The sequence below is a fragment of the Salmo salar genome, chromosome ssa28 (genome assembly GCF_905237065.1).
Source record: "Salmo salar chromosome ssa28, Ssal_v3.1, whole genome shotgun sequence".
Lineage (NCBI taxonomy): Eukaryota > Metazoa > Chordata > Actinopteri > Salmoniformes > Salmonidae > Salmo > Salmo salar.
In genome coordinates, this window is record NC_059469.1 from 14741969 (window position 1) to 14760744 (window position 18776).

The window sequence follows — 18776 nt, forward strand, 5'->3', positions numbered from 1 at the left end:
GACTTTTCTGAGTTCTTGGCTGATTTCTTTTGCTTTTCCTATGATGTCAAGCAAAGAGGCACTGAATTTGAAGGTAGGCCTTGAAATACATCCACAGGTACACCTCCAGTTGACTCAAATTATGTCAATTAGCCTATCAGAAGCTTCTAAAGCCATGACATCATTTTCTGGAATTTTCCAAGGTGTTTAAAGGCACAGTCAACTTAGTGTATGTGAACTTCTGACCCACTGGAATTGTGACAAAGTGAAGTATAAGTGAAATAATCTGTCTGTAAACAATTGTTGGAAAAGTACTTGTGTCATGAACAAAGTAGATGCCTTAACCGACTTGCCAAAACTATAGTTTGTTAACAAGAAATTTGTGGAGTGGTTAAAAAACAAGTTTTAAGGACTCCAACCTAAGTGTATGTAAACTTCTGACTTCAGCTGTACATACTACCTCAATTAGCCCAACTAACCGGTCCCCTGTATATAGCCCCGCTACTGTTATTATTCAGTGTCTTTTTACTGTTGTTTTTTATTTTCTTACTTATCTATTGTTCACCTAATACCTATTTTTTTACTTTAAAATTGCACTGTTGGTTTGGGCCTGTAAGTAAGCATTTCACTGTAAGGTCTACACCTGTTGTATTCGGTGCACGTGACAAATAAACTTTTATTTGATTTGAACGGGCAGTAAGGACCAGGGGAGCGTGTCAGTGCACCTGGATACCACATGGCTCATCAGTGGGCCTCTTTCCCTGTCCTCTCTCTCAGGATATGAGCCACTGTGGGCCAGGCTCCGACACAATTACTCCAGGTCGACTTGTGGAGGACCAGACATCAATAAAGACATGAATGAATGGCAAGAGGGAGAGAAACCCCTGTCTTCAGCGACATATTGCACAAACAGTTCAATGTTGTGTTATTTGCTTCATTGTTATGTTATTTGGCTCACTGCTGTGTTATTTGGCTAGGTTGATCAGGAGGAGAAGGTAGCTTCTATGGTGGGATGAAACTCAGGGCTTATTTTTTCCTGATTGATTGGAAAACCCAGGGTTGCCTCTACAGATGTTCTTTTATAGCCAATAGCGCCGGCAGCATGCTGTAATTAGTGCTTTGGAAATCTGGCAGTCTCCTACCTGTAAAGGTGAGGACAGCATTTGTTTTCTCATGAATCGCCGGTTCATTTGAAGGTAAAAGCAATGTTTATGACCAAACAGTATGGCTTGACTGTAGCTGGCAGCAATCAGCAGTTTTAATTCCAAGGACACATTAACTGACTGGCATGGACTCAGCGAGCTTGAAAAGGAGAGGAAGAGAGGAGAGACAGGGATAGTGGGAGAACCTCTTGGGGGACGATTAGGACAGAAAAAACAGGACGATAAAGAGAAAAAGGAACAGGCAGAATACAGTGTTTTCAGAAGTTATGTACTCATCTTTTTATTGCCACATAAGAAAGTTGAATATAGAACACTGATAGTAATCTGTAGATGACAAATTAACATTTTTCAACATCAAATTAATTGTTGAAAAAAGAAAAAAAGAAGGAACTCCAGTCAATCCATAAACTAAAAAAGACAAATTCATAGCAACACTATAGTAATATATTCTCGGACAAAACTTTGCTATATATATATATTTTTTTTTTATATCTATTTATAATTTAACAGTACCCAAAAATACAGCTACCCCATAACTGAACCTCACAAATCATAGGTCAGGACTGGCAACAGTGGGGCAGCAGTGTATTCTTATAGCTACTGTTTAAACAAGAGTATGGGATAGGCTCTATAATAAAATATGCTTGACTAATAATCACTCTAATCAGTCCAATGTATAAATATACACATATGTACACTACCGTTCAAAAGTTTGTGGTCACTTAGAAATATCCTTGTTTTCGAAAGAGAAGCACATTTTTTGTCCATTGAAATAACATCAAATTGTTCAGAAATACGGTGTAGACATTGTTAATGTTGTAAATGACTATTGTAGCTGGAAACGGCTGATTTTTATTGGAATATCTACATAGGAGTTCAGAGGCCCGTTATCAGCAACCATCACTCCTGTGTTCCAATGGCACGTTGTGTTAGCTCATCCAAGTTTATAATTTTAAAAGGCTAATTGATAATTAGAAAACCCTTTTGCAATTAACAGATACCTCACAAGTCCTCAACTGGCAGTTTTATTAAATTGTCCTCAACGTCAACAGTGAAGAGGCGACTCCGGGATGCTGGCCTTCTAGTCAGAGTTCCTCTGTCCAATGTCTGTGTTCATTTGCCCATCTTAATATTTTCTTTTTATTGGCCAGTCTAAGATATGGCTTTTTCTTTGCAACTCTGCCTAGAAGGCCAGCATCCTGGAGTCACCTCTTCACTTTCAAAAACAAGGACATTTCTAAGTGACCCCAAACTTTTGAACAGTAGTGTATATAAATATCATAGAATGAGTTGGACATCAAAAACAGACTTTTATTGATTAATGCATGATTAGAATTCAGATGATCTAATAAATGTAAGAATCTATTAAAGGATGTGGTTTCTATGGATTATATTTATATACTGTAGTTTATAGAAAGCATATTAATCATTCCACATTGGCCCTTGATTGCAATTGAGTTCAAACCCCAGAAATATCAAACACACAGATTGTATGGGTTTGATACCCTTCTATTGATTCTGATATCAGATAATAACTTAAACGATATACCTCCTATTGGAACAAACCCCTTAATCAGATGTAAGAGAAACGGCAGATGTTGTTTGATATCTTCACCCTCATCATGTGTATACAGTACAATATTTAGTTTAGACAGTTTTTGATAGAAGGCAGAATGACAGAAATCAACAGGTTGGCATAGCAGACAAAAGCATGATTAAACATTCCATCGTTTCAACGACAGGGTGGAACTGAAATTAACTGGAATTTATTCAACTCACCTCTTCTGGGTAACCAAATAAACAGTGTAAAATGTGTTATAGAAATCAGACCTGCAGAAGTCCTTTAGTATCAGCCCATTGTATGTATTCCTTTTTTACGGCTTGATAAATACAATTATGTTTCTCTGTCATACAGAATGGTTTAACAATAATTGCTAACGTCCCCGCCTGGTTTGCTTATCTGGTTAGTACAGAACTGTGGTAAAAAGTTCATAATCTAATACACTTCCAATTTCTGTTCTGAGCATAAACCGTCGTTATGTTTTCAGCTGGCTCGACATAACCTGGTGTACATTATCAGTACAACCAAATCATACAAACATAACATTCACGGACAAATACATTTTTCAATATACATTTGGTTGGGTAATCTGCAAAATTGATGCCTGTGACTACATTGCTCATTTTAATCATTTATAAGAATTTAGACAACTTCCATTATTTGTCAGTGCTCACAATCCTGATACCTTTACTGATGCTGATTACTGTGGGAGAGTGTGTGTGTGTGTGTGTGTGTGTGTAGGTTGCAGATGTTTTATGATTTTATATTATAAATGTCAATAATGGTAAGTAGTAATGGCAGGTATTTTAAGGTCAGGTTTAATCTCGTCTGGTTTGTATATCTTATTGATTGAAAAGCAAAGTCCTCATCCCCCCTACACCGAGTTTCCAAGATGAGTTTTTATGTTGAGTTCCCAGGTGGAGTTTCTCCCTGTTACAGCAGGCAGCTGAAAGAACGCGAGAGTCTGATGTTGACGGTTTAGAGAGGTTTTTATTTTCTCCCCCTCTCTCTCTCTGTCTACAGATTCATTTCAGTCACTTCTTTTCTGAAAGGATAGGCGCAAGATTGTAATTATATGTAATTATCTCAACTTCCTCACTTCAAGGTTGTAGGAGGAAAATCAAATGAAACCACCAAGTTAAGTTTGACAGAAAGAGAGAATAACGGTGTAGTGGCTTCAAACATCGTCCCAACATTCTAATGAGTCACTTCCTTTAGACACCTTTACAAGAATGGTTTCAACACGTTTTCAGGTTTCCAAGAAAATGAACAAAAATCACATTTATTATACACACGAAATATTTCCGGGTTCACACAGTTCCTTAATGTAGCCTCTTTGAGTGACAATTGGTACTGTACAGGTTTGCCTGAATTGTTCCCTCAATCAGGGGTAGTTTATGTTAATTGGTCTCTCAATCAGGGGTAGTTTATGTTCAAGCCATACAGAAATCCAGGGTGATTGTTGTTATTAACGAGCAACACTATACTACACAATACTAAATCATATTCAGCCAGGCAGTTAATACAAGACTTCAGCTGCATGCCTGGCAGCCCTGATTGTATCGACCACCCGACTCCTTCGATCAATTTGCTACCGTGAGGCAAGAGCAGAGTGGGGGAACGAGAGGGTCTGATTCCACTAATTAGGCCACTCGCACCATCCAGTCTTAATTTCGCTCCTTTCAGCCGAGCAGAAACAATTTTCTTTGGCAGCAGGTCAATCAGGAACTAGGCTGGGTAGGCAGGAGCTGGCTGGCTCGGCGATCTGCTAATTTCAGACACCTGGCTTTAGAGGGGAAGAAAGGATCAGATGTGATGAGGGGGAATTAGGCTCCATTCCAATATCCAGACTGGCACACTTAGAATGAGGGAATGCATTGGCATGGCCATGCATTCTAAATGGTGTGCTAGTGTGGAATGGTCTGCTAGGGACCTTATACACTTTGTCCGAGTGGGCCGAATCAAGCCAGGTAAAACTATGGAAATGATAAAGCTATGATATCATAACATTACTATAAGGACAGTCACGAGAAGGCAATCATTGACAAAGTAGTAATATACTACACTAGTAATACTCCAGTATCTCCTGCCCTCTCAGCGTCTCAGAGCTGTATGACTGCTACTTCAGAGTGAGTCCCGCTGACCAACTGTGCTCTGAATGCACTCCGAGTCTGCTGCTGGGAAGAACACAGTGTGAAGGATGACTCTTCTCTATTAAGTTATGCTGAGTGCAGAATGCTGCTCAGACAAAATATGTTATGCTTGAGCTGCTTTGCCTCCCTGGTTTGCCTGCCTGCCTCCTCCTCTGCCTGTAACCCTACCTGCCCGCCTCCCTCCCTGCCTCTCTGACTGCCTCCCTGCCTCTCTGCCTGCCTTCCTGCCTCTCTGCCTGCCTGCCTCCCTGCCTCTCTGCCTGCCTCCCTCCCTGCCTTCCCGGTGCACTGCTCAGACAAAATATGTTCTGTTTGAGTTCCTTTGTCTGCCTGGTTTGCCTCCCTCCCTGCCTGCCTTCCCATCTGCCTTCCCGCTGCACTGAGAGCAGTGTGAACTTTAATGTTGTTGGTTTGGGGTTCATATTTCCAGATTTCCGCATAGCTGGATTAATTCAATTGAATATTGTGATAATGCATATCCTGAAAACATTGATGTTATTTATCATGGCTTACACAGTGGAACCACCAGGGGAGTGTAGCACATGGAGATGTGTGAGACTTACTCCTAATCCTGAAGTGTCCCTACTTGCGCCAGCGAATAGCTAGCTTTTCACGTGGAACCGACTTGTAAATCGCTTCAAGAGGATGGTCAGGTGTGAGGAGGATGGTCAGCCAGGCAGAGGTCCTGAGTTCGCGCCAAGTATGGGCCAACTTGGGAGGAAGTGGTACTGGCTAAGCAAGCAGCGTGATGTCCTTTACAGTGGTGCCTAGTGACTCGGATGTACAGTTGCGCTCAGCTCAAAGCTGGGGTCGCAGTTGAGTAAGTTTGGGGGTGAATGTAGCACATGGAGATGTGTGAAACTTACTCCTCAGCCTGAAGTGTCCCCACTTGCACCAGTGTATAGCTAGTTTTTCGAGTGGCGCTGACTGGTACGACGCTTCAGGAGGGTGGTCACGTGTCCTAGCAAGGCAGAGTTTGCGCTAGGAATTTTTTTATTTTTTTATTTAACTAGGCAAGTCAGTTAAGAACAAATTCTTATTTGGTATGGGCCGAATCGGGAGGAAGTGGTACTCGATAAACAAGCATCGTGACGTCCTTTACATGAGCAAAGAAGAGAAAGAAAATAAACATGAGGGGTTTGTTTACAATCAGAAACACATGGGGGATGTTTACAATCAGAAACACATGGGGGATGTTTACAATCAGAAACACATGGGGGATGTTTACAATCAGAAACACATGGGGGATGTTTACAATCAGAAACACATGGGGGATGTTTACAATCAGAAACACATGGGGGATGTTTACAAACAGAAGCACATGGGGGATGTTTACAAACAGAAGCACATGGGGGATGTTTACAATCAGAAACACATGGGGGATGTTTACAATCAGAAACACATGGGGGATGTTTACAATCAGAAACACATGGGGGATGTTTACAATCAGAAACACATGGGGGATGTTTACAATCAGAAACACATGGGGGATGTTTACAATCAGAAACACATGGGGGATGTTTCCAATAAGTACATGAATGCAGTATGCTTTCTATAGGCTGAAATGGGACTATAAATTCAGCTTGTATAGATTTGACTGTTCAATTTGCTTGAAGAGGTTTTGTCTTCTACTTTTAGACCATCATATATTTGGATGCCCTAGCAACAGTATTTTCCACAAATGCCAGAGTGAAGAGATGGCCAAGAGGACACAGTCATACAAAAATACAAACAGAAATACAAATGTTGGTACATTATATAAATCACAATACCGTGTAGCAATAATACAGGTGAGGGATATCTCTCAATAGGGTTTCATAGTTCTTATCGGGGCCTTGCCATACACTGTAGAACAGAAACGATTCAGAACCACTTTCTCTCTCTTTACATTGTCTTTACCTGAAGGTTGTCTTTTCTCAGAGGGATAGAGAGAATGAAAGAGAGAGAAAAAGGGGAATATAAAAGCTTGCTGGTATCACTACAGATGGCCATGGTCTGTAGTCACATGTTTAAATATTGGATCACAGATTCTCTGTGATTCTATGTGTGAACAGCATTGGGACTGATGAGTCTTTCAGGAGTACAGGACTATCCTCAAGATAATGCTTCAGCCTCCTTGCCTTCGGGTCAGCTGTGATCAAGTACTGTACTTCAAATATACAGGACAATGGCCTTCATTCTCTGTGTTGATGACCAAGAGACTTTTCAAGGCTACAAGCACAGAACAAAGCCCATAATGTTCGTAGCCATATCCCATAACCCTAAAACTGTGGCTGATTCAATGGCTTTGTAGGAGAGAGCCTCCTTAATGAATGTCTTTTCCTTTCCCCACAGTTTGTTGTTTCCCTGCTCAATGTTTTAGCCCCAGCCATTGTGGTGTCCATAGATCTCATATTGCTTGTCAGATTTGGTAATGCAATCCATGGCAATCTCATGTTTCCTTTTGCTGTTGCTGTATTCACGTTTCACTGTCATTGGTTGATAATGTTGTCATTACACAGATATTATAACACACACAATGAATTTGATACTTCTGTTGGACGTTGCCATAGTTATACAATCCCGCCCCCCTGCCGTCTGACTGAGGATCTGTGTAGGATTGACTGACAGTCACATGTGCAGTTACCCACTCATACTGGACGGCACACGCAAGCACACTGCCACACCACCAGGGTGCACTGTTCTGGCCCCCGCTCCCAGAAAGACACAAAACAACCTGGGCCTTACACACCACCATCTCTGTCCTCTCCCTCTTTGCCTGTTGGGTGACTCTGCTTTGGGCAACCTTCGTCCCCCTCTCCCACTCTCTCACACAGTTACCTCCGTCTTACTGTTGGTCACAAAGTAAGGCTGGGTGGGCAGGAAGTGCTGACTGTGGCTCTGGGAGCGGGACTGACTGTGCAGCTTGTTGATCTGCTCCACTGTACACTGGGGCCTCTTGGAGCCGTAACCCTTCCTCCTGCCTACCGTCTCAGTCCCGTCCCAGCCCTTCAGACCCATCCCCGCCCCCATCCCCCTGGGGGCTGCGATGGTGTTGGAGCTGTAGGCCAGTGGGTGGTGTTGTTGCTCTTGATGTTGGTGGTGGTGTTGTTGTTGGTGGTGAGGCCCGGGAACCGTCCCGGTGTGGCGGTGAGGCCCCGGGAAAGTCCCTGTTCTAGTCATGCTGGACATGGTCATGGCTCCTGAACCTTTATTACTGACTCTGTCGCCGCCACAGCCACTGCTGCTGAGTCTTTGGGGCTTCTGTGCGTTCAGCTTGGGCGCGGCTGGCATGGTGGAGCCCTGGTGGGAGCTGGATAGAATGGGCAAGCTGCTGGGCATCTCTGTGATGTAGGTGGCCACGGGCTCTGGGCCTAGGGAGCCCAGGGGGCTAATGGGATTCATGGGATTGTGGGCCATGGGGTTGTTGTGGGCCATGGGGTTGTTGTGGGCCATTGGATTGTTGTGAGCCATGGGGTTGTTGTGGGCCATGGGGATGTTGTGGGCCATGGGGTTGTTGTGGGCCATGGGGTTGGTGTGGGCCATGGGGTTATTGTGGGACATGGGGTTGTTGTGGGCCATGGGGTTGTTGTGGGCCATGGGGTTGTTGTGGGCCATGGGGTTGTTGTGGGCCATGGGGTTGTTGTGGGCCATGGGGTTGTTGTGGCCCATGGGGTTGTTGTGGCCCATGGAGTTGTTGTGGGCCATGGGGATGTTGTGGGCCATGGGGTTGGTGTGGGCCATGGGGTTATTGTGGGACATGGGGTTGTTGTGGGACATGGGCTTGATGTAGGACATGGGGGTTTTGTGGGACATGGGGTTGTTGTGAGACATGGGGTTGTTGTGGGACATGGGGTTGTTGTGGGCAGTGGGGTTGATGTGGGCCGTGGGGTTGATGTGGGCCGTGGGGTTGATGTGGGCCGTGGGGTTGATGTGGGCCGTGGGGTTGATGTGGGCCGTGGGGTTGATGTGGGCCGTGGGGTTGTTCATTGGATTGTGGGTCATGGTGGGGTTATTAATTGGGTTGTGGGAAATAGGGTTGTTGGTCATGGGGTTCATAGGTCGCATGGCGTTCATGTGTTGGAGGGGGAGGCCGCCTTCGGATGGCAGTTCCACCATCAGACGCCGCTTGTTGTAGAAGTCGCCGTTGGCCTTGGCCGCTGCATGGAGATAGAGGCAGATGCATATGTTTAAGATGTTTTGTAGTTTATAATACTACTGTAATACTGCCCTATAGCACCTTTAGTAGCCTACGCTCCCAAAAGTCATCTCTGGTTGTGCACTTACCATTACCTTTAACTCTAGTTCTTTCCCCTACTGTAATACCATACCAAAACAAACATGTTTTCTACTTCACCCTGTTGGAGGAGGAACTTGCTTAGAAGGAATTATATTTCGCTCAACCTTTCCAACGGCCCTGGAATCACCCAGACAGCCTACAACCATCAAAGTAACACAGACTGCTTTGGTTGAAACCCTATGATATAATACAGACACTGCAGGCTACTACTTCTACACATGTACTGTAAATACCGTAAATGAGGAGAATTTAAATTGGACTCTGCTGATCAATTGATATGAAGGCATTTCTAGGCAGGTGAACGTTGTCTAGGCTATAGCATTCTCTGCCTCATATGCTTCCTGTCTCCCAAGACCTGTGCCCTCCAACTAGCCTACATCATTCAGTTTAGTCACGTTAAATTGAACTCATTAATTTCTCTGTCGTTCATGTCGGCAATCTGTAATCGCTCTTATCACTGAGAAATGTGTCCTTTTTACTCGGTGATTCACATTCCCCGGTTCACTCAATAATCTTTAACCTTAGCTGTTGAGCAATGAGCATCCTAGTGTGACTCTTAGGTTAAGGTGGATGGCCCTTCGCTTTTCACATCCTTGAAGATAAAGTTAACATACTAGGGGAGTTTGACTTGCCGCTGCAACTATGCATCTAGTTTATTGCTCTGCTCTCCTTCTAGTGCAGGAAAACGAGCCAGGAGGGCATGGCGAGGCACTGTGAACGGTGAGCTCGCCTCATGTCTGCCTGTCTGCCTGGCTGCAAGAAAACCGCCCCTGGGATCAAACTCAGTCAGGCGACACATAAATCAATCTAGCAACAGTCAGCTCAACGGCACACACACATTCACAGGGAAACGTGACGAGAAACAGAATAACCACAGACGGACAGAGTAAGTTCCTCCGTCACAAAAGGCCACAGACATACAAAAACGATTCAAATGTGGATGCTTGGCGTCGGGACTGTAGGGACTAAATGATGTGTCAACTCCAATTAGGCTACAATAGTATCTGAGAAATGCCAGCAATAGCCTAACTGTTGGTCTCTATGGTATTGGGGTGGTGGAGTAGTGAGACACAAATGCATTTGCAATGCCATACATAGTAATTGGCCATTTGCTCCAGTGAAAGATAGAGATATCCAAATCGTCTTCAGGGTTACGTTTTGGGTACTGGGTCCCTTTTATTAGTCCGTCTCTCCATGTCTGGTTCTAAAATCCAATAGTGTGACCTTATAGATTCGCTTGGGGACAGTACAGATACATATTGATTTGCAGAATTGTGGCTTATCAGCTCTCAGCCTGAGGATTCTGTAGCTACCGTTGGGAATGTGACAGAAAGGCAATTAAAGAAAAAAGGGGAAAACAACACTGTGGTTTCAAACTAGAGTGTTTCTTTCCTTCAGGCCACTTGTGATGAGTGGAATAAGGGCAGAGCAATATGGAGGAGGGAAGAAAAAGTGCTCAGTTAAAGTTTCGCAATAACACAGCTCAAATGAAGGCACCATTTATCGTCTGTCTCCGTGCCGCTCTCTTTCTCAGTCTCCGTCTCTCTCCCTCTCTCCCTCTTCCTGTCCCTCTCGGCTGCCCTCGTTATTGTGCGTCTCCACGTGCATATCATCGGTTCATGACTCCAGGAGATGGAGATGGTCTCTTGGGACTATGCGTCCATTCCTTTCTAAAGCAGATTAAAATAACTCCTGTGCAATCTCATTGGAGAGCGGCTCTAGAATGAGAAGCTATCAGTTAGGCCGTAGTCAAGGCTCTGAATACTGGGGGTGGGAGACCCTCTATTACAGACATTAAATCAGATAGAGTCCTGGGGAGCGGAAAGGTGAAGATGAGAAAAGGAGAATCACATTGAGATTAGGCTTGGGGGTAGAGGGAGAGGAGCACGGGAAAGAGGGGAGGAAAATGATGATGAGGGGGAGAAGGAAGAGGGGGGGAGGAGGAGGGGGAGGAGGAGGAAGAAGGGGAGGAAGAGGGGGAGGAAGAGGAGGAGGAGAAATAAGCAAATATAGGTGTCTCTCTAAAAAAGTTGCTGGTATTGTGGACCTACTCCAGTATGCAGATAGCCTCATGAATACCAAGCTACTAAGCTCAATTTATTAGTCAAACATAGGAGATATGGGCCATATCAGTCAACATTTCCCATTCTTAATTGTCTCAGATTGAATAGCTAATGGTTATATAAACTGTGTGGCATAAACACAAAACAGAAAAACACTTCATCTTCTCTACTCCCTCTGAATGCCCCAGCATAATGGAGTGTCTTTGTGTAAACAATCACAACAATCTGTTCAAAATGAGTCAGGGACTGAATGGTAAAGTGATGGATTGGGAATTGCATTTAAAATTAAGAGCTTTACTCCTACATTTAACATCTCAATGAGATGTGGGTATTTTGCATTCCCGTGATGTTGTGTTTTCCAAAGGTAGTGACTGTGATTATACAGTACTCAGAGCCAGATGGATCCTATCATTTTGTTTCTGGGGGAGCTGCCTTTAGCATACTAAAGAAGAAGACTCAGCACGACTTCTACTCAAATAAATTGTTGTTTGCTTTGCTCGTATGTATTATGGTATTGAAATTGAAAAGTGGTTTAGGCTCTATTCAAATCAAATATGCCGTCAGTGGAATGGAATGTACAGAATGTCAACCACCAAACAAATTGATTCTGTTTTTGACTGTGACTGTGAGACCTTTATATTAGACACCCACCGATCTTTATCTCCAGCGAAAGTGGGCAATAAACAGAAACCCTTTATGAAACGTAGTGTACAGTCGTGGCCAAAAGTTTTGAGAATGACACAAATATCAATTTTCACAAAGTCTGCTGCATCAGTGTCTTTAGATATTTTTGTCAGATGTTACTATGGAATACTTAATTATAATTACAAGCATTTCATAAGTGTCAAAGGCTTTTATTGACAATTACATGAAGTTGATGGAAAGAGTCAATATTTGCAGTGTTGACCCTTCTTTTTCAAGACCTCTGCAATCCGCCCTGGCATGCTGTCAATTAACTTCTGGGCCACATCCTGACTGATGGCTGCCCATTCTTGCATAATCAATGCTTGGAGTTGGTCAGAATTTGTGGGTTTCTGTTTGTCCACCTGCCTCTTGAGGATTGACCACAAGTTCTCAATGGGATTAAGGTCTGGGGAGTTTCCTGGCCATGGACACAAAATATCGATGTTTTGTTCCCCGAGCCACTTAGTTATCACTTTTGCCTTATGGCAAGGTGCTCCATCATGCTGGAAAAGGCATTGTTAGTCACCAAACTGTTCCTGGATGGTTGGGAGAAGTTGCTCTCAGAGGATGTGTTGGTACCATTCTTTAGTCATGGCTGTGTTCTTAGGCAAAATTGTGAGTGAGCCCACTCCTTTGGCTGAGAAGCAACCCCACACATGAATGGTCTCAGGATGCTTTACTGTTGGCATGACACAGGACTGATGGTAGCGCTCACCTTGTCTTCTCCGGACAAGCTTTTTTCCAGATGCCCCAAACAATCGGAAAGGGGATTCATCAGAGAAAATGACTTTACCCCAGTCCTCAGCAGTCCAATCCCTTTACCTTTTGCAGAATATCAGTCTGTCTCTGATGTTTTTCCTGGAGAGAAGTGGCTTCTTTGCTGCCCTTCTTGACACCAGGCCATCCTACAAAAGTCTTCGCCTCACTGTGCGTGCAGATGCACTCACACCTGCCTGCTGCCATTCCTGAGCAAGCTCTGTACTGGTGGTGCCCCGATTCCGCAGCTGAATCAACTCTAGGAGACGGTCCTGGCGCTTGCTGGACTTTCTTGGGCGTCCTGAAGCCTTCTTCACAACAATTGAACTGCTCTCCTTGAAGTTTTTGATGATCCAATAAATGGTTGATTTAGGGGCAATCTTACTGGCAGCAAAATCTTTGCCTGTGAAGCCCTTTTGTGCAAAGCAATGATGACGGCACGTGTTTCCTTGCAGGTAAGCATGGTTGACAGAGGAAGAACAATGATTCCAAGCACCACCCTCCTTTTGAAGCTTCCAGTCTGTTATTTGAACTCAATCAGCATGACAGAGTGATCTCAAGCCTTGTCCTCGTCAACACTCACACCTGTGTTAACGAGAGAATCACTGACATGATGTCAGCTGGGCCTTTTGTGGCAGGGCTGAAATGCAGTGTAAATGTTTTTTTGGGGGGGGGATTCAGTTAATTTGCATGGTAAAGAGGGAATTTGCAATTCATCTCTTCATAACATTCTGGAGTATATGCAAATTGTCATCATACGAACTGAGGCAGCAGACTTTGTGAAAATGAATATTTGTGTCAGTCTCAAAACTTTTGGCCACGACTGTATACATAATGGTATACACTACTTAGTCGTACCAGGCTTACTCGTTCTAGACTTAGTCGAACCCAGGCCTCTACAGACACAGACAGCGTCAACAAAGCAGGACAAAGCAGATAGAGCAGACACTCACCGACGAGCTTGAGCGAGGCGTACTTGTTGAGTTCCTTCCCAGGTTGTTGTTGTTCATAGACGTGAGCCAGCTGGCTCAGAGCAGGGTAGGGGTGTGGCTGGCCCACGGTGTTGTTAATCTGACCTCCCTCTGAAGAGACAAGACACAAAATGGAGTAATGTTAGAGGGCTTTGGTACCAACATGGTCTCATTACAATAAGTCAAGATAGTGACATTTAACCATTGTAGTTATATGTCAATAACACACAAATATTAGGTATGTCACTTGTGGGGACACATAACACATCAATAAACAGCTATTCTCACTTTACAATACACATGCCCTGTCCCAGTATCAGCCCACCATGGGTCGAAATAATGAACCATTAGTTATATTGATGTTTTTGTTGGGTAAGTACATGACAGGTCTGGTATTGTCTTTTTTCTCATGATAATGACAGTAAAAAAAAGAGCAAGCTCTGATTTAGAACCATCCTCCTACTGTAATGGAGATGAACGTTAATTGCCATCTTACTCAAGGTAAAGTGATACTTTATAAGAGACTACAGCCCTTGAAAGCCGGATTAAGCGAGGGAGAAGGAGTGGAGAGCGAGCGAGCGAGAGCGTGAGAGAGAGAGAGCGTGAGAGAGAGAGAGAGAGAGAGAGAGAGAGAGTGAGTGAGAGAGAGCGTGAGAGGGAGAGAGAGAGAGCGCAGGAGAAGGAGTGAAAGAGAGAGAGCGATACAGTACATAGAGAAAGCAGAGCAAGAGGGAAAAAATGAAAGAAAGGGAGAGGGCCGATAGAAAGCAAATAGAGACGGAAAGAGTGAATGAGACAGAGAGCAGAAAAGAAAGAGCTTTGTATGTCTGGAGGATTTACCCAGTCCTCATATTAATATTCCCAACCGACTCCGAGTAGCTTCGTCTAGCTTAAGTCTCAGAATCAAACAGAGAGCCCTACAGAGAGCTAAACGCTGCGCCGCCCAAGCGAGAGGAGAGAGCGGCAGCGGTCTTATTTACTTACGGCAGCGGCGACATCACCCTTTTGTCTTCCTCCCGTCACAGAGAGACAGACAGAGGAAGGGGAGCCATGTCAGCAACAAGAGCCTATTGATTCAGACAGTTGTTTCCCTCTGTTTCATCTCTTTGGGCTGTCAGAGTGGCGGAACAATCAAAGCACCTGTAACCTCCACGTCACACCTGTCAGACAGGCAGCTAAAGCTGTGACTAATTAATAATCTACCCTTGATGCAGGGTCTGTGACAGAGGGGGAAAGAGCGAGAGAGAGAGAAAGAGAGAGAGGGAAAGGACTGATTGCAGTCACACCATAACTTCAAGCCCACTCACACACACTTCAGCAGAACCACTCATAGTCAGAGGTTAAATCAGGATGAATGCTGTGAGAGGAGTAAACGCTTTTCATACCTCACTGTAAACAGCAATGTTTTCAATTTCCACAGTGTACCACCATATAGAATGGCTCAATGGCTGCTTCTGATCTGGCTCTAATCTACACACATGAACGTACACGCACACGCACACGCACACACACACACACACACACACACACACACACACACACACACACACACACACACACACACACACACTAAGTCTGTGACCTTGCAGTACCGTCCCACCTTGACACACATGTAGTCAGTAAGCATCTCAATCTCATCCACTGACTGTGTATCCAAACCCCCATCTGAGTGACAGATGTCAGCCTGTCCATCAGCATGATGAGTCGGCCCAGTGGAAGGCTGAGTTCAAGGGGAGTACAGTAACATCACTACACATTCACATGATCTATAGGTAGTAACATCACTACACATTCACATGGTCTATAGGTAGTAACATCACTACACATTCACATGGTCTATAGGTAGTAACATCACTACACATTCACATGGTCTATAGGTAGTAACATCACTACACATTCACATGGTCTATAGGTAGTAACATCACTACACATGCACATGGTCTATAGGTAGTAACATCACTACACATTCACATGATCTATAGGTAGTAACATCACTACACATTCACATGGTCTATAGGTAGTAACATCACTACACATTCACATGGTCTATAGGTAGTAACATCACTACACATTCACATGGTCTATAGGTAGTAACATCACTACACATTCACATGGTCTATAGGTAGTAACATCACTACACATTCACATGGTCTATAGGTAGTAACATCACTACACATTCACATGGTCTATAGGTAGTAACATTACTACACATTCACATGGTCTATAGGTAGTAACATCACTACACATTCACATGGTCTATAGGTCGTAACAGCACGGCACATGATGCACTCCGCAGTATGAGAGCATTACTTTTTGTATCTGTACTCCTCTACTTGTGCCTCTGAGGTCTGTATGGGGTATCGAATGACTCACCTTCACACTGTTTCTGAATTGCATGAATCGCGGCACGAATACAACAGTACTCTATCTGGACTTTTGCTCCATCTCTGCTGAAACAGTAGCAGTGCAGTAAGAACATGTACAGGATGAAGAAACTGACAGTTTAACAGCAGCACAGTACTCCCATGTACATGTGATCCATGTACATGGGAGTTATTCACATGCTTAGTGCTTGGCATGGCTTCATATCGAGCTGCATGTGGAATTCAGTGTTTGTTTGGTTTGGTGTTTAAGAGTGGTGTCATAATAAACCTCCTCTCCAGGATTCAGCTACTGATTGCTTTTATGTTCTCCTGTTCTCACGCTTTCACTTTGTCATGGCAACATGAAGTGTGTATGTGTGTGTGTGTGTGAGAGAGCTCTTTTCTGTCTTGTGCGCATCGCCCACACATACCAACAGGCTACTGTGTAGGCATACAGTAAATTGAGAAATCACGTAACTAGACTGAACAAGGAGAAGGAACTATACTATGGAACAAAGATAAAGGATATAAAGAATGCTAGAAAAAAGCTCTGGACTACTTTAAATGAAAAATGAACTCGGCTCCATCCTTCATTTAGGCAGACGGCTTCTTTATAACAAAACCCTTTGATAATGCCAACCACTTTAATAACTTCAGCAAACTTAGGCATGACATGCAAACAACAAACGATGAGCCTTCATATTCATGCATAAAGACCAAATAATGAAAGACAAGCACTGTAGTTGTGAGTTCCACAAAGTGGGTGTGGAAGAGGTGAGAAAATTGCTGCTATATATAAAAATATATATTTTTATTTTAGTTTACCTTTATTAAACCAGGTAGGCCAGTTGAGAACAAGTTCTCATTTACAACTGCGACGTGGCCAAGATAAAGCAAAGCAGCGCGACACAAACAACAACACAGAGTTACAAATGGAATAAACAAACATACAGTCAATAACACAATAGAAAATTCTACATACAGTGTGTGCTAATGAGGTAAGATAAGGGAGGTAAGGCAATAAATAGGCCACAGTGGCGAAATAATTAATTACACTTTAGCAATTACTTTTTACACTTTAGCAATTAAACACTGGAGTGATAGATGTGCAGAAGATGAATGTGCAAGTAGAGATACTGGGGTGCTAAGGAGCAAAATAAATCAATAACTGTATGGGGAGGCACGACTCCAACACCCTCATTAAGTTTGCAGACTACACAACAGTGGTAGGCCTGATCACCGACAACGACGAGACAGCCTATAGGGAGGAGGTCAGAGACCTGGCCAGGTGATGCCAGAATAACAACCTATCCCTCAACGTAACCAAGACTAAGGAGATGATTGTGGACTACAGGAAAAGGGTCTGTAGTGGAGCAGGCTGAGAGCTTCAAGTTCCTTGGTGTCCACATCAACAACAAACTAGAATGGTCCAAACACACCAAGACAGTCGTGAAGAGGGCACGACTATTCCCCCTGAGGAAACTTAAAAGATTTGGCATGGGTCCTGAGATCCTCAAAAGGTTCTACAGCTGCAACATCGAGAGCATCCTGACTGGTTGCATCACTGTCTGGTACGGCAATTGCTTGGCCTCCGACCGCAAGGCACTACAGAGGGTAGTACGTACGGCCCAGTACATCCCTGGGGCTAAGCTGCCTGCCATCCAGGACCTCTACACCAGGTGATGTCAGAGGAAGGCCCTAAAATTGTCTAAGACCCCAGCCACATAGACTGTTCTCTCTACTACTGCATGGCAAGCGGTACCGGAGTGCCAAGTCTAGGACAAAAAGGCTTCTCAACAGTTTTTACCCCTAAGCCATAAGACTCCTGAACAGGTAATCAAATGGCTACCCAGACTATTTGCATTGTGTGCCCCCCCAAACCCCTCTTTTACGCTGCTGCTGCTCTCTGTTTATCATATATGCATAGTCACTTTATCTATACATTCATGTGCATACTACCTCAATCAGCATGACTAACCGGTGTCTGTATGTAGCCTCGCCTTGTTTTTATTTCTTTACTTACCTATTGTTCACCTAATACCTTGGTAGTTGGATGGGCTGTTTACAGATGGGCTATGTACAGGTGCAGTGATCTGTGAGCTGCTCTGACAGCTGGTGCATAAAGTTAGAGAGGGAGATAAGAGTCTACAGCTTCAGTGATTTTTGCAATTCGTTCCAGTCATTGGGAGCAGAGAACTGGAAGGAAAGGCGGCCAAAGTGGGAATTGGCTTTGGGGGTGACCAGTGAAATATACTTGCTGGAGCGCATGCTACGGGTGGGTGCTGCTATGATGACCAGGGAGCTGAGATAAGGCAGGGCTTTACCAAGCAAAGACTTATAGATGACCTGGAGTCAGTGGGTTTGGCGATAAATATGAAGCGAGGGCCAGCCAACGAGAGCATACAGGTCGCAGTGGTGGGTAGTATATGGGGCTTTGTTGACAAAACGGATGGCACTGTGATAGACTGCATTCAATTTACTGAGTAGAGTGTTGGAGGCTATTTTGTAAATGACATCACCGAAGTCAAGGATCGGTAGGATAGTCAGTTTTACGAGGGTATGTTTGGCAGTATGAGTGAAGGATTTTTTGTTTGCGAAATAGGAAGCCGATTCTAGATTTAATTTTGGATTGGAGATGCTTAATGTGAGTCTGTAAGGAGAGTTTACAGTCTAACCAGACACCTAAGTATTTGTAGTTCTCCACATATTCTAAGTCAGAAGCGTCCAGAGTAGTGATGCTGGACGGGTGGGCAGGTGCGGGCAGCGATCGGTTGAAGAGCATGCATTTAGTTTTACTTACATTT

General features: G+C 44.0%; 1 protein-coding gene across 1 annotated transcript in view; it reads right to left on the minus strand.

Moving 5' to 3' along the window:
• Window positions 1-2432: 2432 nt before the first annotated feature.
• The window catches only part of shisa9a (shisa family member 9a), a 49533-nt gene continuing 33189 nt past the window's right edge, over window positions 2433-18776 (minus strand). The window contains exons 3-4 of the mRNA XM_014178923.2: window positions 13592-13720; window positions 2433-8995 (exon numbers count right to left, since the gene is read on the minus strand). Coding sequence (XP_014034398.2) covers window positions 7665-8995; window positions 13592-13720 — 1460 coding nt within the window. The 3' untranslated portion in view covers window positions 2433-7664. The remainder of the gene's footprint in view (window positions 8996-13591; window positions 13721-18776) is intronic.